Genomic DNA, 23,811 nt, shown 5'->3' on the forward strand with positions numbered 1-23,811 from the left:
TTAATCTGGAATAAATACTGCTAAGGGGAAGGTGATGACCTCAGTCTCTAACATGGACAGCAAAGGGCACAGTGCTGCTATCCACACAGTGACCCTGCTTTTCATCACTTTTATGTCATGTGAGTGGCAAAGGCAAGGAAGTCAGTGGTGTTTCCTGGCATGGGCCCTCTGCTCTCCCTCTCTGTCCTGAGTTTCCTCCTGTGCAGCAGGGACTGATTCATTCCCCTTTGAAAAACTGGGGCAGAAGAGGAAAATGATGACAGGGCGCACGTGTTAACGATAGGAAAACACAGGCTGCTAACATGGCTCACCTACCAGTCTGCTTGAACAGCAACAAGCCCTGAAAATGAGGCAGGGGTTTATTTTTAACATCCGTGTCAGATCTCTTTGCCTTTTAAAGAGCGTCCTGGGGCTGCCTGGGCCCCTTATCTGCTTGGCAGCGCTTCAGCGAGCTGCTACAGCGGTTGTCCCTGCAGCTGTGTCCTCCCCTCCTCATCCACCAAGGAGCTGGAAAGCTGGAGTGTCCCTCTGCTGCCTCAGCAAGTGCTGTTTACTCTGCTAAAGTGATTCACTAAGAAATACGCAGACTATGGAAACATGGCATGTTGCAGTTTGTAAGGAAGAGCCTCACAGCATCCACAGATGCATGCATGGTGACACACCACGTTTCTCTTCTATTTCTCTGTGCTCCAAATAGTAGAGAGTATATTAAGGATATTAAGTACAAAACTTATAAAACAAGTTTTACATTTTTTTCTTAATATAAAATAACTAATAAAAAAGGTTTTTATTTCCTTAACAAAATATCCTTAGGCTAGGAGACCCTATCTAGGAGTCGAAAGAAAATTTTAATCCTCCCATTCAAACTGCTACACAAACTGTGATGAAAGGATGCAGTGCTGGGAAATAAAGAACCTGCTGATCATTTTAATCCTTCATCTTCCATTCAGCTTCCTACACCAGTATCCTGTTTCCTTTTTAAGAGCCAACAATGCTCCTCTATTTCCTTACCCAATCCCCCATAATGCTATCATGTCAGACTTAAAAGCAACACTTCTCAGTAACTAAATGAATTCTCTAATTTTTGTTGTAGATTATAGAAGAGCTCTGACATCTATCTGTAAACAGTGACACTGTACACCCTAAAAGCCCACTTTTTGGTTTATCACAAAATGGCTGGTTTGCACAAAGGCCCTGCCTTTGGTTCAAAGTGAACCTGCTCTTGACAGCTACCAGGGGTGCAGCTGTGGGACAGGGACCCAAGAGCCCACCTCTGAGTGCCATGGACTGCGTACAATGACGTTTTTTGCGTTTCTCTAGTGCATCTTTCTATATAGCAGACAAAAATGATTTAGTAAGACAGCCCTTGATTACTGAAAAGTGTCAGCCATTTAATAACCAAATTTTCCAAACCAGAGAAGCTTGTGCTAGCTAAACTTGTTATTTTATACAAGAAAAGACAGTTATAGGGAAGAATTTTCCTTTGCTTCAAGAACATTCTACACTAGTGGTTTGCGGTTGCTACACTGAAGGCTCCTACACTGCACAATTCTTTAAAAAGATCCAAATCAGTGAATCAGTTGTTTTAACTGTCACTTGTGAGGGTTTAAAGAACTGAAAACTAAAATATTTCCAAGTACCTGAAGGTTTCCCTGGTAGTACTTCTGAAAAGAACGTACTAGGTCTGCTTTTGCCTTCCCAAAACAAAAGTGAAAAGCCCTCACAGGGAATTTTTGTCCCAGGCAAAGTGAGCAAGACCAGTACCATTTGTGCAATGTGCTTGGCTAAATAAATAAAATTCAGGTCACCTGCATACATCAGGTCAGAGCTAGATGACCCATGCCTCTATTGCTTTACAAATAATAGGGTTATCACCAACACAATTAGTCTTACCTTATTGTAGTACTGCACCTGGACTGAGTGCCACTGCCCATCACTAACTCCCCCCGGAACGAATGGTGCCACTGTAGTGGTTGTCTCCCCTGCAAGGGCAGGCAGAAGGGAAAAAGTAAGTCAACATCACTGCAAACTTAGCTCTGCATTAAACTGAAACACAGAGAGACCCCCATTGGGCACAGGATGCAGTCATCTTACTTCATCATGGAGGAATTTGGGTTTTCTTCCTGCAAGACAGTAAATAACCCCAGTTCCATGGAATTATTTTGGTGCACAAATAGCTTCTGGCACATTCAGGTGAATTATGTCATTTTTTATTATGCTTCTGCAGAACGTGGTAGCAGATGCATTGGGTAGATACAGCTATTGCAGAAGTGGTCAACTGAGGTAAAACTGTATATGAATTTTTCTGCATTTCTGCTAAAAGCAGCACTTTGAGGTTTTTTTGATATGATGAGTATCATGCTGGGATATTTTGTCAGTGAATGGAAGCCTACTCCTTGTCAGAGCTGAGAAAGCGAAATCCAAAGTATAAAGCCCATGGTAACCTTGGCCGCAGCAGAATTTTAGCAGTGATTAATGAAACTATTAGTGGCCTTTCAATATTTAAATTTGAAAGCAAGTCCGTGCCATTGAAATTGGAAAACTGAAGCTTTTAAGCCAGGTCTGAGTCAGCAGAACCAGCTCAGTAACCAGGCATATCTGTTCCGAGGTAGCAGCAAAATAAACATTCATGTTGAAAGTACATAAAAGGCCTGGCACAGAGAAGGGATTGCTAGGTTTCGACTTTTTTTTCTTTCTCTTTCTTTGTTTTTATTTTAACAGTTGGAAAATTCTACATAATAAACCACAGGAAAAATAACTCCCTCCCATAAGCTAACAAAGTTCATGGTATTGTTGAGCTTAAAATGTACTTTCAACTCTCTCTTTGCAACAAATACTTTACCCTGAGTGAAGTATTATTCCTGTGTCCCCTACTCTCCTTTAACTCCCATCCTATATACTTCTCTTACTTAAATGATACAGATTTCAGCTTAGCATGTTTGACATCTTGATGTGATTTTTTTTATTATTTAGTGATAAAAAAATCTGTGGTTAAAATTGGACTTCTTTATTCAGCTAACAAGTTTCTGCAAAAGGAAGGTCACCGGTCTCCAAACCTTTTGCTCTGCTTTCTGTGAAAAAGTTGTTGCGACAGGTAAAACAGTCAGATCAGATGTCCAAAACTTGTACTGTTCGTTAAAAGCCACTTAAAACTATAAAACATAAACCATTCTCCTTCCAAAGAAAATACCATTTGTAATATACAGGATCAGACCTGCTCTCAGGTGCAGCAGTGCAAATCTAAATTTAGTTTCATGTATTTTAAAGAAGTTCCTCCACATTTAAATGCATATAAGTGCAAGTAGAATTTATTTTTTTCTCACACATCCTCAGGGTGCCTTCCAAGCAATTTGATTCAAGTTTAGACAGGCGGAGCAGAGCTACAGAAGAAAGCACAACTCTCCAACTGCAGCATGTTATTTCATTACACTAATCCATTCAAAAGCCTGCCTTAAAATCTAATTTGGACAACTTTGAGGTAATAAAGGGGAAATGAAACTGGATATCTTCAACCCAAAGGGCCCAGATATGCACTTAAGCATTGCTGGTAAGTCGATGGGGTTCACATAGGATTTACCATGGGGTTTGAGGGCAGCAACCATCACTGGCAATGAGTGTGCAACACTGACAGGGGCTGTGCCTCTGCTTCTACTGCTTGCAATGTCTCGCTTTTCACAAAAATAAAATAAGACTTTGACTAGAGCCCACATGTCTATCCTGAATACAGATAATGGGAAATAACAGGATTATTTCCTGAGTTATGTGCCCGGTACAGAGGTACAAACGTCTCACTTGATCTACATGTAACCCCACTTGACCTACACAACAACAGTCCTTTCCAGTTACTTGTTTCTGTCCCAGTGGAAAACATCCCCTGAACCTGTAACAACTAGAGGCTGTCTGCCCTGCTGAGATTTAGTAAAGCCACCGAAGCCTTCCCACCAAACTCACAGACCTGCTCCTGGGCTGAAGCAGGAATGCAAGTGGTCCACCAAGAGGAACTCCAACCACCTCAGCAAGCCTGCTGAAGTCCAGGGAGCGATTCCTGGTGGCTTCAGTGTGCTCCAACCACGCTGTACAGCTGTGAGCTAACAGCTTCACCTGCTACCCCTGTCGTGGCAATTAGCACAGCTGGACGTGAGTTTTTGGATGAAATTTGGGCTGTTTTAACTCAGGAAACACCCCTCTGCTGAGGCTGGAATGGTCAGGGTTTGTTCTGACCACACTTTCATCAGAAAGAACTTTGCCACTGCCAGGGCTGAGTTTCTGGAGGAAACCTCCCCCCGGGAGAAGGCCACGGTGGCAGGGATATATGCCACCCTGAGCTTCACTTGTCAGCCTTCCTTTCTCTCTGCTCCCAGGAGCACCAAAAGACACTAGCTTTGTCCTAGTGCAGAAAGCAAGCAAACACCAAAGCCTCCGTTTCTTGTTCCCTAGCCCACCGTAGTAATGAGCGGGCAGCTAAGTTCTCCTAAATTCGTTGTTGTTCATGGCTTCATTAAAGAGGAGGTGCTTCTACAGTGCAAAAGTATGTTCCAGCAACTGCTCATCACCAACCCCTAATGAAGGGCAGGCATTTTTCACTTGTCTGATAGCTTTTCCTTTGGCTCACATCTGTTTTTTAGCTAACATTTATGCACCTAGTTTCACTAATGGTGTAATGTAAAAATGCATAAACACACAACATTTATCACAGTGTGATAAAATGAAGTCTCATTTAAGCAAACACTGGCTCAGAGGCCAACGTCAGGCTAGTGCCAATCTTTTATAGTACTCGTAAACTCCGGCTTTTATAACTCATATGTTGACAAGCTCCTGCCTACAACAGCAAGTGTAACCACCACAAACTGCTACAATCTGGAGCACTTTGCAACAGCTGGCATCAGTTCTTCACTGTACATGTCAGCCAATTACTCAATTAATGAGACAGCAAATAGCCGTATAAAATCATTAAAGTGCATTTCCAAACAGCTTGAGAGTATCTCCTGATCACAAGAAACGCTCGACTCAAGCGAGGCCTCACCTGCAGAGAATGTGAGCTGGATCTGCTCCTCAATGATTTCCAAGGCAATGAAGTCGTGCTTCTCATTAAAACGCCCATTGTAGAGAAGGAGAGCGTTCCTCTCCCTGGTTGCAAACCTAGAATGCAGAGACGAGGGGTTAGTTCATGCTTAACAGCTTATGAATTAAAGACTGATGGTCAAGTCTCCAAGTAGAAAGACATTATTGTATTTAGCAGAAAAGCAAGCCTTTGAATCTTTCTTCAGACAGAAAATTATAAAATTGAGGAGTCAGCTGCAGGATAAATCTACTCTTTCACACTCAACAGAGGCAAGCAAGATGGAAATTACAGAAATCTACTCTGCAGAGATCTGCTGTGGATGCTGACTCTCACAAGGGGTAAAATTAAGCAGACGCACGATGCAACATGAGCATCTGACACTCGCCAAACAGTAGCACTTACTACACTTTGCAAACAGTCCGAAAGCTATAAAGCATTTTCACATCAAAGGCGGGATATTTGCTGCCTGCTTGCTGTCTCAATGCTACAGGGTACAAGGAAAGTCATCAACTCATTAAAAATACCTGATGGGGAGGCAAGGGGAAAAGAAAGATAAGAGTTACTTTAATAATACCATGTAGACAATCGGGGTTCATCCATCAACAGGTCAGTCAATTGGAGGAATTAAAATAAACACTTAAATGATTCCACTAAATCAGTCCAATGGGTGTTTTTTTATTTTTCTTGTGCTTCTAATATGGGATGTATTACACCTTTCCTGCAGAAAAAGAGGTCACCCCACTTTTAAAAAAGCCTCTTTTATTGTCAGCACAGAACTTTTTTTGTGAATTTCTGCATGTTGTGTGCATTTCATAATTTTTAATTGAATCCTATTATCTTTAGGGATTTACACACAGCTTTCATCTACTTCGAAATGCAAAAAATTTATTACACTTTACATTTTTACAAAGATTAATATTATATAAGGAGAGAAAGAGAGAGAAACCATGGGAATTTCTTGTGTTTCCAAATGGCAGTGTAGTTTGATTTTGTATCCCAAACTTCAGGAAATATGCTTGATTTCAATTAACCCACTTTTCCTACAAATGAATCAAATGCTGAACACAGTTAATGAAAACTGCCTTCCATGGACAGAAGAAATGATTCTTGTGCCTGTCACGTCATGTCATGTCTATTAGCAAGGCTCTCATATGATTCAACAAAACCTGCATTCAGAGAATGTGAAAGAAGCAGTATTTTAGAACATCAAGGTCTGGTATTTAAAATACAAAATTTCAAAAGCAATTAATATTTTTTAACAAAAGTTGTTTGTCAGGCATATGTATGTTGTGGATCACACTGAGTAGAGACATTTCAGAACCAGGACTCTGAAATAGAGCTACATGGAAATGGGAATTTTTATTCCATATATTTTTTACTATTTTTGAAGGAGAATGAATTGTTCTGGTTCAAAAAACAGAAGTCAAAATTTTGACATTTCCAATAAAATACAAACTCCAAAGAATATTCATTATAGCCCATCAAAATATTATGTTACTGTTTTGATTACTTCTAATCAGTTTTGTAATACATCTTTATTTCTAATTTTAACATAATATTATAGAAGTAAAAGACAAACTAAATGAATTAAGACAATACTGTTGAAATATTTCAATATTATCACAACACTGATTTAATTTTCAATTTTCACCATCAAACGTTTCATCCAAAGGAATACAGTTCCTGTAAAACATTTACCAAGACTCTATTTTTTCTGTGGATAACTGCTTCAGCAAAACATTTTTGTTTTTGAAGATTTATCCAGAATATATATGAGCAAAAAAAAATAGAATAATGTTAGTGATGTTTCTTTACTGGGCAGAAAGAATTAGTTTGATTAGCAACAACAGAAACATTAGTTCTGTTCGAATATATTTTTCTGATACGGTTACAATTCTCTACCATAATTTTAATTATTAAACTATTACTTATTAAAGTATATTATTAAACTATTTTTATATATCTTTACTCCATGTGTGCTCAGTTCCATTCTTTGCCACTTGTCAAAAGCATCTTTTGTATCATACTAATAGTTAAAGCACTACTGCTTCCTTTACTGGTTATCACCAGCTGGGGAAAAAAATACTGTTTTTTAATAAAAGGGATATTTTTAATCTCAGGACACAGGAAACAAAAGACCCTTTCTGAAGAATTTTGAACAAATAGTGAGAAAACCTCTCCAGTGACAGTGTCTCTTGGAGTGAAGGAATAGAAAGTGTTGGAAGGAAGCAAGGAAGACGTATAATGTTGGGAGCAGAAAGACATGCCTGGTCAGTAACCTAAATACTTTTTATAAAAAATCACATTTTAGTTATGAGAATGGACAATGCAAACATCCTGCTCTTTGCCAGGAGCAGATCATGAGTCACTCAAGGCTGAGGGAAGCTAGGCACCCTGGGAATTTACAAATGCTTCCAAATCACAAAATATGTAATGGCAAATCATCGTCTAGTCAAACTGCAAATTCTTGCTTATCCTCACATAATGTTTTCCACCTGCCTTGAAGGATAATAAAAGCCAAAGAGATAACAAGTGTAAATAAAAGTGAACTTCAGGTATGAAAACCTAAATGTGTCATTATCCCAGACAGTGTAGGATAAACTGCATGATGGTCTAGGCTTTTTATAATCACACTGAGTGGACTGAGCAGCTCATGACTAAATCTGCCATCTTGTTTTAAAGATGGTGAAGAAACCCTGGTGTAAGCGCTACCGTGCTACGGTAGTTTGCTGTTTCTCAATAACCCCTACACAGAGCATTTGAGTCACTTTAACTTGAAGCACCCTACATGTCAAAAATCTCTTCCTGAAAGCCTGAAAAATGACACCACTTGGCTGAAGGGACAAGCCAAGGGTAGTACAGGTAATTTATGCTGGCAGACAGCCCAGACCGCTCCTTTGTTTGCACTCATTGTAGGTCTGACAAGTCCAACAGAGCCTTTTGCTCCTCGGCTTTTCCGTGTATTTAGATCTGATGCTCTAAAACGATCTTCACAGGCGCATCTCCTCCCTGCCTCAGCTCGTGTGCAAACCATGCCTGCACTTTCTGATATAACCAAAATGTCAAGATTTCATAAAATTTCAGACCTTGGGACTGATGAAGGATAAAATGGAAACAAGCTGCCTGGCTCCTGACAGATGTAAAACACCAGGTAACTGCTGGGTGCTGGATGGGACGTGTGCCTGGTAAGGTCCTCCCTGAGCACTTTCTCTGGACAGACACATGAACATGTCTGTCATTGTTGCTGTTCTTGTACCTATCAACAAATCCCTGGCCTTGCCCTTTGGGGTCAGTGCTAACATATTTTGTGCTATTTACTCACAGTCAACCGTGAGGGAGAACCAAAGGTTGATCCTGACTGGATAAACCATGGGAAAGCTGCAAACCCACACTCTCTGCAGAGGAGAGGTGTGTGTGCACCTGGAGCTCTGGCTCCACAGCAGGCAAGGCCTATGTCTGACCCAAGAAGTCTTCTCCAGAAGAGGTTTTTTTTCCCCTGGAAAGTGTGAGTCAGTGGAGGAGACCCCTGGTCCACGTAGTGTGGCTGCCACAATCGCTCCCCTCACTTCCCTGAGTGCCCCAGTGGGAAAAGGGACAGCCAGCCCAGGAGGAGGAGGACTGTCCAACGTGGGGACATCGGGGCTGATGGGATGGGGATGAGGCTGGTTGTGCCTGCAGGAAGGGGGTGCGAATGCCAAGAGAAGTGAGACGAGGAGCTGGGACAGTTGGGATTGTCCCAAGCCCAAGGCTGGCAACCAACGGAGAGCAAGGACCTGAGGAGGACTAGCCTGTGCTCAGCCATAGCCTGACAAGACCAGGTCCTCTCACAGGCTCTCTGTGAGGGAGAGGGGAAGAGTGCTCCCAAACAAGCAGCATGAACACTTTGTCTCTGCAGCCGGCCTGAGAGTCAGGAGGCCACAGGCCCAACCAGAAAAATGTGGCAAAACCACCACCCACCCTTGCACCTCTCCGGCCAAGGGCTGCTGAGAGGTGGCCAGAGAGGCCCTGGTCCCCTGCCCCCGCGCCATCACCCCATGCTGCAGCAGAAGAAGGTCGGGAGTTAGCACCTCAGCAGCATCCTCAGCAGGGCAGAAAATCAAATGCTTTCAAACACTACAACTATGCCCCACTTGCAGGAGTCACTGTCAGAAATCCCCCAAGTGATCTCTAAACATAGGTAATTTGGTTGGTCACAATATTTAACAAACACCCCCAAGCTCAAGTGGAGAAGTCACCAGCTACAGAGCCCTTCCCCACCGGGACTTACATGAGGGAGACAGTGAAGTGGAAGCGCTGTCGGAGTCCCTTGAAGGTGATGAAGGACTGTGGTGGGAAGCTCCTGGTGGTCATCTCGCAGTATGGCCGCTCGTATTCGCCTGGGGGGCACTCGCACTTGAAGCCCCCGATCAGCAGGTTCACGCAAGTCCCTCCATTTTTACACACCCCCGGAGCACAGCGGCCGGAGCGCGCGTTCACCTCGCAGTACTCTCCTGCAAGGGGAAAAGCAGATGTCAGGGAAGGTGACACCTCACCCCAGCAGCCAGCTCGTGACACTCAGCTACCCAAGTGTTTCTATGAATGGTTAAGCTGCTTCTAAACTTCTGCACCTGACCCCCTCCGCAACTGAGGTACAAGCCTGTAATTTCAGGGGCGTAAGGATGCTGCATCATCCTTGAAGTCTGAATTTTCAGGGGGTGCAGTATATGATTTGCTGAGCAAATCCTCTTGCAAATATCCAACAATGTTGGTCTCAGCTTTCAGATTCCTTGGCCACTTCCACACCTGGTGATTAATATAAAGCTGGTGAAAGACAGATCTATATGGGAGGAGGTAACACCACCAGTTAAAAACTTGCATGCTCCCTGTCATCCAAAATATGTGTCAATTGTTCCAGTGTTCACTATGGCTTGGAAATTGTGTAAACAGATAAACAGATAAATGTTTGCACTTCGCCTTGAGTGGAATTTGCCTTTGCTGCCCATGGCAGCGACAGGGCACAGCTGAGCTCATGACAACACTCACAAAATATTTATAGAAAGAATAAGCAGGATGCTGATGACATATATATTGCTTCCACCTTTTCCCATGCATGCATCCTGCAGGTGACAGCCATTTTCTGAACCCTTCAGAGACAGACGCAGTAACTCTTCGCAGAAGTTATAGATTCTGCGTGCTGCTTGCTGAAGCTGTTTTGCCCCAAAATGCTTCATCTTTATTCACCTGTATTAAGATGTCTTAAATTCAATACTAAAGAATGAGATGTTTTGCTTTGTATGTACACTGTAATTTTTCTTGAGTTTGCCCAAAATCTGAGAGTGAATCACAATTTTTAAAAAAATAATGTACCTTAAAAAATCTGCTGTGGTTGGGACAAAAGCAGCTGCTGAATTAATCATTGTACAGAAAACTAAACCCTCTGTGTGAGTTAATTAGTTAACATTTATGGTTTGGCATCTGTCTTCCTAGGGTATAAAGTGTGTTCAGATCCTGCACGTAAAACTGTACAGAGAAACTGAAGATGGCATATATAGTTGAATTTTACCCAGTAACAATGTCTGACAAATAAATGTAAAGCAAAACTACTCAACACAGACAGCTGAAGGAATAAATTTCCGACAGTTTGATATTTGCATGATTACTTGCTACCAGATTATACAATTACATTAAATCAAGCACAGTTAAAACCATGCAAATCACAGAATGGTTTGGTTGGAAGAGATCTTAAAGATCATCTAGTATACATTCCTGGAGGAAAGTAAAAGCAGCAGGAGCTGTGGGCAGTGACTCACAAACAAAGGCAAATTAAAACGGAAAGTTTTGCTCCAGTCGCTGCCCCTGCAGCCCTGCTCCCACAGGTTCCCACGCCAGAGCTGTCCGTGCTGGGCGGCAGGCTGCAGCCAGCAGTACTGTGCATCCAGCCCTGGACCTGCACCTCTTTTCTATGCCAGGCTGTAAACTGCAATGGTTTGCAGTTGGTTTAGCCACTGACCCAGGGGTAGTGATCTCATTTTAGTAGCGACTGTTTTGGCTCTCCATCTTTGCTGCCTTTCTCCTCTCGCATCAACATCTCGTGCCTTTCAGGCAGGTATGATTTACGCTGGCAAAATGCAGGAGCAAATACATGAGTGCCATGACCATGCAGTCAGCCAAATGCACTCCCCATCCAGGTGGGCTCAGCTCCAGAGGACGGTCCACTGGTCCTGCTCTGTGCTCCCCATGATGAGCAGAGCCATCGCACAACTGCTGCCCAACAAATGCATTTGTGGGTATCTCCTGGCAAACAATATACTGGGGTGTTTCAATATATTTAAAAAGAATGTAACACAAAGCACAGGAGAGTTGAACATATCTCTCTGTAATAATGATTCTCACAGTTAACAAATTATGAAATAAACCTTTCCTGTCAGAGGGAGCGCAATCGAAAACCTCTGAATAAACCATATAACCAAGAGTTCAACTTCAAGCCTGTGCTTGGAGTTTTTCTGATTCAGCACTGATGTTCCTATATTCTCACTTTAACATATTAAGATGAAATGCTGTGAAAATCACTTGATAAATACCTTTCTGTTTCCATTTATCAGCTGTGAGTATCAAGCAAGATTATGTGAATACACCTTCCTTAATACTTTAAAATGCTCTACAATGTTTTTCTTTCGGGAGAAATTGTATATGTAATCCAAAACAGAAAATTCCCTCAGTGTATTGGATATGCCAAACAAAGCACACACACACACATCAGATGCTCTAAGAGGACACTACAGAAAGCACTTGATGATCTGCTGCATAAACACTGCCAATTCCCCTTAACACACACACATCTTGTGTACCAAAACTCTCAAAAAAATGGAAAACCACAATTCCTATAGAAAGACCGAACACAGGTTTGTCACTTTAAAAAAGTAGTAGGATATTTTGTGAAATAACTCTCCAACTCAGAGAGGAATGTAATCTTCAAGGCTTTCTGAAAACAGAATGATATATTTGGCAAAAGTAAATAACGTGCAGGCTTGAATACACAGGGAGAAAAAGAAGCAAGCTAAAAGGAGAGATTCCTGGCACTGTAGCATGCTGTGGAAATGCCATGGCAATACGGAGGCGAAATATAAAAGCCTAAGCTGTAAGTCATTGATGGTTCTGTATTAATTCTGTGATATAACAAGAATGTATAGACCATTTGTTTAGATACCTATACAGGCATGAAACCATTTAAGAGAAAAGAAAGCTTACAGAAATGTTTTACTGAATTATGTTTATTACTGTTTTTCACTGCAACGCTTAAAGAAGTAATTTAAAAGAATGTAGTTCAACTTTAAGTAAGATCCTTTGTCCTATATTCATTCAGCTGTAGCATCACTGATGTCCCAGTTACTAAAATTATTCTGAATTCTCTTTAGTCTGTAATGTAAATGAGAACTGCATTTGATGCATATTCTTTGATGTTGAATTTTCATATTTTATGTATATTTACAAAAATATATTAAAATAGAGGTTTTGAAATCTCTACAGTAACTTCAAGACATCACTGTGCTTCAAGGCACAAAGGTCCAAAAGTGCCTGGAGTAATTTAGAAGCAGGGCATTTTTGGCTTTATGGAGTACCCATTTGAGCAAGTATTCGAAGCAGAGCTCTGATCAGGATTGGTAACAGAACACACTGCTTTGTCACTTCCAAGGGCGGCCACCTCATCCTGGACACATCACCGACCCACAGCACTGCCCTGCAGGAGTTTTGAGGCATGGCCTGAAAAGCATCCTCAAAATCTGAACTGAAGCCCACATGGACTTGAAGGACGAGCTGGTTGCAGGCTGAAGCTAGAGTCGGAAGGCCCTAAGGGGCTACTTGAGGAGCTGAAAAGGAAGGGATCTGCATCTGCCAGCCTTCGGGATGAAAAGTGCCTGTGTGCCTGCTCGCAGCTGAAGGTCGGAGGGCTGGGACGCGCTGTTGGAGGGGATGTCTTGCAGTCCAGTGGGAAAAAATAGTACAGAAGGAGGGAGCACAGCGAGGGTCTGGAGGGGGTCGGGTGATAAGAGCACAGCCCAGATAGCTGCCACACGCAGCCTGGGGTCAGTCTGCGACACTGGTGATGCTGGCATGGCTCACCCCTCGCCCAGCCCATGAAACTCCCCTTCACTCCTCACAGCATTTCCTTGGCAAATATAATTTCATTTTTCACACTGGCCACAATTTTAGGAATCACTTAAAAACTACTTACATATCACAACTCTGTGAAATCCCAGCAGGAGATGTGAAGCTCAGTCCTTCCAGTTGCTAAATCTAAAGCATGCACTGTCAGATAACACAGGCCACGGCTGCCTGTTATCTGCCGGCAGATTCCTGGGCTTTGAAAAAATCCTGGCCCAAGCCAGCAAACGGTCTACTGTTACAGGACAGTAGCTGGTCTTATAGGCTCTCAATTAATATTGATGACTCTTAAAGCTACAAGTCCTGTGGCTTTTACACAGCCCTTTATGTAGTCCTTGAGACCACAATGAGATAGTTGCTTTCAACACTGCTTTCTACTCACAACCTTCCTGTATTTAATATATCTCTTCTTCAATTTTAGGACTAACTACAAAGATGTTAATCATAAAATTTCTCTTGTTAACTTTATGCAAGTGAGGACACCATGATATCAGGCGTAACATAACAAGAACAGGCAAAGCAAAAGACTGGCTAGAAGACTTGGTCTTACTCTGACCTATTCCAAGTAAAGTAATGGAAGCATTTAATGAATAAACAATAAATGATGATAAAAAAGTGAAAAGAAATAAAAATTAAACTGTCTGAAAAATGAAAAAATAATCTCACCACTGCAAATACCTTATGAGCTGAACATTATGCATTTCAAACAGCACACTGGTACGCATCAATGAGCCGTTCTTTGCAGAAATCTCCCTGTGGTTTTGCTGATGAGTTACTTGACCTTACAACAACAGACAATGTATAACATTGGAAAGCTTGCCGGAAACAACATGACGGCATTGGAATAAATACAGAATTATTCTACATTTCAGCTCACTGCAATGTGTTTCCACAATATCCCACAAAACATTTAGGGACTAGTCCTCAAAAATCTGTACTATTCTCTGATTGTTTTCAACTGAAATACCACATTAACTATACATTTACATGAAGAAGCTGACCTGCACTGATGTTTTTGTTTCTTTTTTTCCAGTTTTCCTAGACACATGTTAATTTTTCACTCAGTATCTGTAATTGTTTGTCTTGAACTGATTCTTCTCTCCTTTCCTCTGTCCTGCCATTTGCTGTAGATACATATTAATCTTCTTCTCCATGTTTGCAGTTGCTTCACCAGAATGAAAAGCATTCTGAGAAGCTGATTTAAGCAGCCAGCCTAAAATGATGTACTTTAAAGTGGAAAGGATGAACAAGAAGAAATAGGGCAGAGTGAGAAACAACACGAAATAAGGCAACTAAATTCTTCAAAGAATTCCCATTGACCCATTGCCCTAATAAAGAACCACCTATCATTAAAAATGTATTTGCTATCTTGCACATAATGGGAAAATCAATCCTCCTTTTCCTCTAGTAACTAAACCACTACTAACCTTAAATGACAATCGGCACTAAAGCAATCAGTGCACTAAGTAATAAGAAGGCTGTTAAAAACAAATTAGCTGCAGAATCAGCCTGGAAATCTCTACTGGGACAAGAGATAAAGAGGTTTGGATCCAACGTTCCCACTTCAGGGGTGCTTTCACCATAGTTTAGGCTGAGTGGGAGTTATCACAGTCCCCTCCTTTCCCCAAACATGTTCCACTTTCCTCCCCATCCCTTGTGTTGGCATTCATGTAATCATGCAGCTGACTGATTTGTGGAGCTAAGATGGCAAAACACCATTCATTTCTTTATTGTAGGGTTAGTGATCTTCTGATTAGGTCCCTCCTAGGATTGATGGGATGAATAGCACAGCAGGCACAAGGGAAGGAGGAAGGACCATGCACCCAGGAATAAGAATGAAGGAATGGTCTTAGAAAGGTTTAACTGTTACGGAAATACAGCTTTAAGCCATTGTAGATGGCTCAAGTGTGAGTGTAGTGGCTCACGCTTGACTTAGGTAAACTGGATCAACACCTTCAGTAGACACCCACCTCTCTCCACTGACTGTGCATGGATACACTGCAGGAAAATTTGCCTAAAATGTAGGTGTAAGTCAAATCATAAAAATGAATATTGGATTTTGCCCATAAAGGGAAATTAATGACTTCAGTGGCTCTGTGGTGCATGAGTCTACCTTCAGAACCTATTGGGAGAATTCAGCTTTACCTGCCAGCAAATGCCACTTACCAATGAAACAATACACAAACAAAAATCTACTAGTTTTATGAGATAAGTTAGTGAGCAGTTACCCAGAAAAAGTAACCAAGTCATTCTAAATGAAGGAGAAGCTGGATCAAATAGAAGTATACTAGTGACCGTGATTAATTAGGGGATGAGTATAGTCATGTACCATTTTACGCAGATTACTCAGAAGTGCTATTTGAAGAGCAGAGGTAAAATTGAGGTCCATTAGAAATCAATGGCCAAACCCCTACTGCCACTTGAAAGCTGTCGTGCAGATGCACTTGTTAAGACTCAATATTGACACTGATGGTCATCACTTTGTAAGGTTTCTACATTATGCTGCTACCAAACATTCACATTTTAAAATATACTTTGGTCTTTCCCTTTATCTATTCATTTATGTTTTTTAGAATTGGGACTGATTTAGGAAAATTAGAATCAGCCCCAAACTTCTTACAGGGAGAAACACCAGCTTAAGGTCCACTTTGGGATTTCCCTCCTGCCCTCTGCTTTCTGCTCCCTTTGCTGCTTTCTGTACTATAAAAGCATACTATGAGAAACAGGTTAAAGTAGAATAATACATAAATACATACATAAACACACACAAGCACACCCCACACATACACACTCACACTGTTTAGGACTAAATCCCACTGACTTGTAATGACAGTTGTCCTTCACAATTTAAGTTGCTAAACGTTCCAGATTTAACAAGATGTATTTGCAAATACTAAAAACACTAAGCAAAATAACACCAAACACATTCCTTTCACACTATATATGTGTATATATATATATATATATTGCCAAGTAGCTCTCTGAGGGGATAGATAGAAAATGATCTTAGAATAAGATACTCAGGAAATCACCATTTTATCTCTGGATCTGGTTTAATTTTTCTGTGGGCATAAGCACTAAACTCTGAGCTGGTGAGAAGAGAGGGTGCAGAATTACTGATGGTCTCTTGGCTATATATATCATCCCTCTCCTTTAACATCACCCTTCTCCCTTCACTGTGCCTTCTTCCACAAAGTTCCCCCTGGGCATCCCTGATAACTCACAAATCAGATTTCCAAAAATCATGAGACTGGGCTAAATAAAGGTAATGAGATCTTTAATCATGAGATGCTCCAAAATAATGAACATGAGAGGCTTTTTATTTTATTTTACTTGCCTCTGACACTGCAGGTGGCATCTGCTGGCCCCAAGGCGTGTGAGAGCTCTTGGTCATCAAATTTCAGGCTAAAACACACAGCTGAAACCAGCAGCTCTGAGGGAGATCCTATTCCCACTTTCACCCCAACAGGAAGATGCTACTTGACCCTTCCCAGCTCTTCTTCCCACTGGGGTCCTTGGGGACAGCATCTGCACCCTGGCTGCTCTGTAGTCCTGCAAGCTCACTGGCCAAACTATTTCATCCCCGGCCCACCTCCTGATCCTTTCCCACTAGCAACCAAGCTAAACTGTATTTTACAAAAGCAAGAGCAGGGAAAATTCAGGTCTCCATCTCTCAATCTGCTTCAGGCTGTGCCTGTTGGTGCACTGCACACACAGAGCAGCCATTGAAATGGTACCCGTCCCCTTGCCAGTCCAAAATCTGGCCCAGGATCCTAAGTGCAGCACCAGCCTGAGCAAAGATGTTCCTCTTCTCCTTGTCTCCTCCCCTTCCCTGGTAACAAACCAAAGCAAAACAAAAGACACCCTGCAGGGATGGATGGATGGATGGATGGATGGATGGATGGATGGATGGATGGATGGATGATTTGGGATTTGGGGTTGTTTGTGCTTTTATGTTTAAATTAGAAGGAATAATTGGGGAAAAAATAAACAATACTGAGGAGGATTAGTGATATTTGGGGCACATCTGTTGGAGAAATGAATTAGTCTGTGGATTCCAGAAATTATGAGCATGTTCTCAAGATGTATATGCTTAATTTGAATGGTCACTGGACCTTGTCCTCCTATGCAACTTCCACCAGTGCTGGCAGGAACAGAGCACAGACAAAAGTCATGACTGAGTCTTTAATACCTGTGCTCTCTTCCTTGTATATTTGTTGAGTATTAAAAATCCTCAGTCATTAAGCTTCCACTCTGTCTACACCAGATAGCTCGCCTTTCACCTTCCAGCAATGAGGCCAGGAGTGGTGTGAGCACCAGAAGTGCTACCAACACTTATTACAAGTACTGTGATTTTTTTTCCCTATAGCACCTTAATGAGCAAGGAGCCAGACACCACAGTAAAACATTCTCCATTTAACAAAACACTCCATTTTGAACTCAACCTTATGCTTTGGGAAAGAAAAGAGATAACTCACGTTTTTACAGCCCACGGATTAGTGCCAGTGCCTCCAAAAAAGCCTCAATGTGTTGTTTTGCAGAGCTGGGGTGCATGCTCAATGGCAACTCATGCAGAGCCATCTCTGCATGAAGCCTGGGCACTGTTCTCCTGGCTCAGGCAGGTGGGCAGAGGTGCACACAATGTGCCTGGCTTCTCCCTGCTGCCTGCTCCCACGGCACTGGATGTAATCACCCCCAAGCTTCTAAGGAAATGCTGAGGAAAAGAACTTTTTTTGAATAACTTAGATGTGGCAGAGGAGAATGAGAAAGAAAACACCCACGCCTTCAGCTTGGCACAGCTATGCAATGATTTTTGCTCTATGGGGTCCAATGGGTCTTAATGTCTTAATCATTACTCTTGGCTGATTTTACAACTATCTCTAAGTTCTGTAAATTACTGAATAATTTGTTGTAATGTACAGTGCCCTCACAAGGTGTCATCTCCTTCTGCATTTGACCTGTAAGGTAAAGCTTTAGAGACCTTTTTAGGTTCTGTCTCTCACACAGTTCTATATACAGCACAAATCTACACAAGAGAAAAAAGAAACGCACCAAAATTTCTAGCATATATTGAGCTCTGTGGCAGGTTTATATGTAAGACAATTATAATAATGTAAATTGCACTGATTTGGGTTAAGATATGGTGATGAAGCAGTGCCTTTCAAAAGCCTAAGTTTTATCTCTGGATGTATTTAGCAGGGGAAAAACATTACTGTAGATGTCAAAGATAAAACTCAAATTAGACTATGCCATTGTGTCTGCAATTTGCATTATGTCTTACTTGGAATAAATCTCTTCCTAAAAATCCCACCTTAAAACCAATGAGAAAGCTGGAGGTGTAAGAACAAAACACACCTCTGCATAAAACACTTACATTCATTTACAGAGGAATATCCCTCTCTTCCCTTATTTTTAAGAGAAACAATCATCCTCCACCTTTACTATACATTCACCTGATACTATATTTTGTTTTCTCTGCTCTCCACGCCCCCTGATTCATCTCCAGGAGCATTACTTGAGGAGGGGCACATGGAGGGAACCAAAGACTGGAGCAGCCACCATGACTTGAAGGACACGTTCCCTTCAGGACAGCCTTTGCAGTCTGGTTGGTATTTGCATCTCAGCGCACCTGCAGGCACTTCAGCATGGGAACCAGCTGCCATACCTAGTTCTCACCTCCTTCCATGGGCAGCAGTGAGAAAGAAAAAGGGCACTCATAGACTCTGCATGCCCCTGCATAGATGACAAAAAAACCTATTTCATCATGCAAAGTTTTTTTTTACTGGGAACCACCACTGGCACCATTAATACCCCAAGGCCGTTGTTCCACAGACCATTTTGGCCTCATTCGGCCTGGGATTTTCAGAATATATTAAACTATTTATGTGAATGAGGAAAGCAAGTGACGTGTGATGGCCGGGCCAGGGGTGTGTGTGCAGTCACATCTTTTATCAACAGGAACTCAGGAGCTGGAAAATCAATGTGCTTTCAGGCACCATCAGGCTTCCTGCTCACTTTCAGCCTGGTTTCTCTAAGCTGCTTTCCACAGAGGAGGACACCAAAAGGCTGCAACTCCCAGTTCCCAAATTGGTAGGGGAGGGGAAAGCTCTAGCACTTATTTCTGAGCAAGATAACATCTCAAAGCAGTTGAAAAAGGGAACATGCCTGTAAATAACTGGCCTCAGAAAAAGAGGAAGAAGACGGCTCAGGAATATGCAGAAAAGGAGATCAGGTCTCCCTTTTAGTGGCAAACATTACTGTTTTCTTCAGGAGAATCCAGCCTTTATTGCAGTAAGATTCCGTTTAATTTTTACCATGTAGCTCTTACGGGCTTGATGTTTCAGCTCAGAATGAGACAAAGCACAGAAGAAGCCATCTGCCCTGGTCCCCAGCAGCCCGCTGGGATTAACTGCACAAGCAGCTAACTCTATTCCTTCATTACAGGAAGACTGGTGAGAGCCTTTTTGTGTTTTCCATAAACTAGAAGTTTTCAGAAGAAAATCTCATTCTCACACCTTCTGCGTAATCCAATGCTATGGTAAAAATGATGGCATTTAGAAATAGGCAGACCTCGAACCAAATCATGCCCCTTAACGTCCTAGGTGGTTCCAGACACTCTGGTGGAAAGAAGCATAATGGCCAATTAGTGAGAATAATTGAAGAGAAGCCATAAAATATTAATAAAGCAACTGAAAAACATGCCTAAATTAAATCTACTATCGTACTTACAACTTAGCAGGCTAGGATTTCAGAGCTTTATATTTTCATTTTATATGAGAAGTATTAGGTTAAAAGAAAGCTATAGTTAGAAGCACTGTATAACTGTCTTTATTGTGTATTGTAGGAGTCCAGAGGTTTTGCTTGGAGTAGATAGAACTGGCAAAAAAACCCTGATGCTCATCAAATTTCCACTGTTATACATGGAAGGCAAATTTTGAAAAAATCAAAAATGCCCTTTTTCTTGTCAAATTAAAAGGATTAGGGTTAAAAAGATAATCCCATAATCTTGTGTTTTAGTAGCCTCAAAAATATTTCATAAACAGGTCAGGAACTGAAAACAAAAAGCAACTTAATCATGGAAGCTGACTTTTTCTTAATAACTCCTGAAAAAGGCCTTGTAATGTCACATATATCTTACGCAGAAAATCTCAAAATCAACGTATTTTTAAATCTACATAATAGGTAGAAATTCAGAAGTTACTTTTTTAAAAAATATTTTTAAACAGACTCATTGAAAATTAATCCAGTCAGTTTCCACAGCTGGTACTTAATTCTTTTTACAATGGTTTAGTAGATTAAAATTCAGCCTTTTTGTAAAATGTGGCTTTATTTTAAAGTCACTTTAAATTATTACCATCTTGTTAGAGTTAATATACTTTCCTGTGTGATCTATACTGTGTTTAGTTATTAATTTAAGACACTCATCTTTGTAATAACGTTTCTTACAATATGCACATCAGTGTGCTGACCCCTTGAAGCTGGGTGGCCCTATCTAATTAAAATCTGTTTTGTAGTTATTATATTGGAAAATTCTGTATAATAGCTCTCATATGCTTAGCTATGGAGAATTTGACAGACAGCCTGAAGTAAAGTATCTTCATCTCGATTTTTTGAAATGTAAAATTCGGGCTGATGACTGCTCGAGAAGCTGCGATTCAGGGGCACCGTACAGTGCAGGTCGCAGAACAAAACCCAGCCCCAGGAGGAGCAGGGGCTGGGATGAAGGCACTGAACCATGATGCTCTCAACAAAAGAGCATTTGCAACAACAATGAAGTTGTGGTTCCCACCATGCTCTGCACAACTGTATTGGAGAACTGTAATTATCTTGATGTGCAAGGCTAAGTGCCTCAGTCTGGTGCTCAGCTGTCGAAGCTTTCAATCACCATAACACAAAGAACAGACACACAAGAAACTACTTTATACTTTTTTCCTCCCTAACAGGACATCATCCTGATACTCTCATCTCTGCACCCAACCGTTCTTTCTGCCACTTTCCTGCCGTTTATCTACTGATGAAAATAAAAATGCCTAACTTGAGAATTATAAATACATACAGAAGTCAAATATGTTTTTCATAATTCAGTCTTACTGAATTGTAAGGGGGCTTCCCAGTTCTGTTTCCCAGTTTTGTATTTAAAGCCAGGAGAAAAGAAGCCCCATTACCGTGTTCCTTGGAAGTAAAATTTCTTTTTTGTTTTGGAAGATCTAAAATATTTAATTCCAGCCTTCCTGGAATTTTTTTCAGCTTTCACCTCTGATCTACTATGAACATTGTAAGGGGCTTTCCAGAACATGAGACATATTGGAAAAAACACTATCTCATTATGATTTTATCTTCCCCACAAATAACTTAAAGGCAAGTTGTTGGGTTTTTTCTCCTCCTTTCTCTTCTCCTTTCTCCCTCTCTGATTTGTTTTCAGTGAGAAAAAAACAACCAAGACACCTAGCCATTGGCAAAAAAAACCCCACTTAAATGGTAGTCTAATAAAGGGGCTATTTTGACACCTTGAAAGTGTATGGTTGGGTCTATTAGAATGCATTTGTGTGGCTTAAAATTTTATCCAGCTAACCCTTCTGACATTAAACTATGAGGAAAAAAAAAAAAGTTTTATGTTGTACAAGGCTCAACTTGGCTAAATTAATAAAAACACAATTGTAAGCTATGGTCACAGAGAAGTTGGCTGTTGTTTAATAAACTTCTACTTTAAATATTTTAATTAAAACAAACCTCAGTGTGTGTAGTTTCTCTGAGATCAATGTTCTGCAATGCATATATATGTTCACAATTATGATAGTGTGTGGGAATTTAGCTACATCAGTGAGGAAGGGTTTTACATGTATCTATAAAATTGTAATATCAAATAATTCCACTTTGTGTAATTATGCTCCACCTTCCACCTTTTTATTTTTAGTTATATCAATGAAGATAAGCAAATGCATTATAACAAAGGTTTTCAAAAAGCCTGGAAGAACTGTGACTCCCATTTAGGTGTGGTAACAGAAATCCCATCAATCCCATGAGTACAAGGGCCTAAAAGCTGCTGAAAATTGACAGAGCAAGATCATTCAGAAAGAAATATATATATACAACAGATTAAAGACAATAAAAGAGATTTCACGTATGCTAGAACAAAGGGAAATCTATATTTAGACCGGTCTGTTGTTAACCAGAATGCCAACAGGAAGCCTGAGGTGCTCAATACGTATCTCTCTCCCACTGAACACCACTAACTGATAAGCTCATACTCATAGGACATTTTCTTGCCAAGAGGTGGGAAGGAGAGGTCAGGTGCCACAGGTAGGCAGGTACCCACAACAGGTTAGCGTTTGCCTTGCTCATGTAAAGCCAGCTGCCTGACAGCAAACACAAGCTTAGCTTGGCATGGCTTCAGGTCACATCAGGGATTTAACGAGATTTGACTTTAAGGAAAGGAGACTAAAGCCAATGTTAGCCATGGCAGCAGGGTTGGACTAGATGATCTTCAAGGGTCCCTTCCAACCCAAACCATTCTGTGATTATACCTGGCCATTAGGGCTTGGTATTAAAGGCCTATATTGTAGAAGAACCGGGGCTGCACTTGTTCAAGAGCTACAACACCGTCACCTTGCAGTGTGTGCTCACAGGCCTCTCATGTGTGCAAGCTCCTTGACTTCATACCATACAGCCCACAATTAAGAATCTACCTTCTCTCCATATTGTAATGTAATCTAACAGACATCAATGGCATTAATAGCAAGTAAGTGTAAAAATGTAATTGTAAGCATGGAACCATCCTCAAACAGGTTATTGCCCAAGTTCTTTGGATACTGAGTTTTAGCTATATGCTACTTGAAATTATCAACAATGGGAGAGCAAGTGTAAAATCATCAGAGAGAAACTCTGCAGGTGACAAATGAGGGGAATGGCTAAATGAAGAGAACAGGCCAGTGATGCAGCCATCTTAAGGAGAAGCAAAAGAAAATAAGCTGTAATCAGTAAGGAAGATTTCCTAGACCCTGAACTGTTTGAAAGAGCTGAATTTGTAAGTATATTGGTGATGAATTACTCAGGTACTTTCTGAAGCCAGGGCTAAGTGATTGGTGTGTGATCTGCTGCTTGATTTTACAAAGCACCCATCACACCTCCACTGCAGGAGCACCAAGTATAATAGAAGTCTTGTCACACTATTCAAAAACTGATTAAAAAGAGCAAACAGAACATTAAGTCTGTAGCTGGGTTTCCACATGACAGCAAAGGACTTTGATCAGTGCAAGTATTTCCACGGGCAAGGAGGATAAGAAGCAAGGCTGCAGAAGAGGCATCTGAACCCCCAGCACTTGCAGAGTTCAGCTGAATCAAAGATCATCTCACGTGCAGCACCTTGGGACAGGGGCTGGGGAGGGTTCGTACACGACTGGGAAAACTTTCAAACTTTAAACAGTAGCTAGTTTATGCCCATCAAGATGAGGATAATGTGATAACTCTCTGCTTGGGTTTAGGAAAAAGCATAGCAGATTGATGTGAAGGCTGCAGGCCATTTACACCATTCGAGAACTAAACTGTCAACAAATATACCACAATAATCCAATTAGAAAAGGCTTTTTGCATCCTGACAAGCGAGCATA

General features: G+C 41.2%; 1 protein-coding gene across 5 annotated transcripts in view; it reads right to left on the bottom strand.

Annotated features, from left to right (window-relative positions):
- CELSR1 (cadherin EGF LAG seven-pass G-type receptor 1) overlaps positions 1-23,811 on the bottom strand; it is a 177,289-nt gene that overhangs the window by 75,103 nt on the left and 78,375 nt on the right. For all 5 annotated transcript variants that reach the window (XM_074870040.1, XM_074870041.1, XM_074870042.1 and 2 more), the window contains exons 3-5: positions 9,330-9,552; positions 5,024-5,139; positions 1,894-1,982 (exon numbers count right to left, since the gene is read on the bottom strand). In XM_074870040.1, coding sequence (XP_074726141.1) covers positions 1,894-1,982; positions 5,024-5,139; positions 9,330-9,552 — 428 coding nt within the window. The remainder of the gene's footprint in view (positions 1-1,893; positions 1,983-5,023; positions 5,140-9,329; positions 9,553-23,811) is intronic.

This window comes from Strix uralensis, chromosome 5, assembly GCF_047716275.1.
Source record: "Strix uralensis isolate ZFMK-TIS-50842 chromosome 5, bStrUra1, whole genome shotgun sequence".
Classification (NCBI taxonomy): domain Eukaryota; kingdom Metazoa; phylum Chordata; class Aves; order Strigiformes; family Strigidae; genus Strix; species Strix uralensis.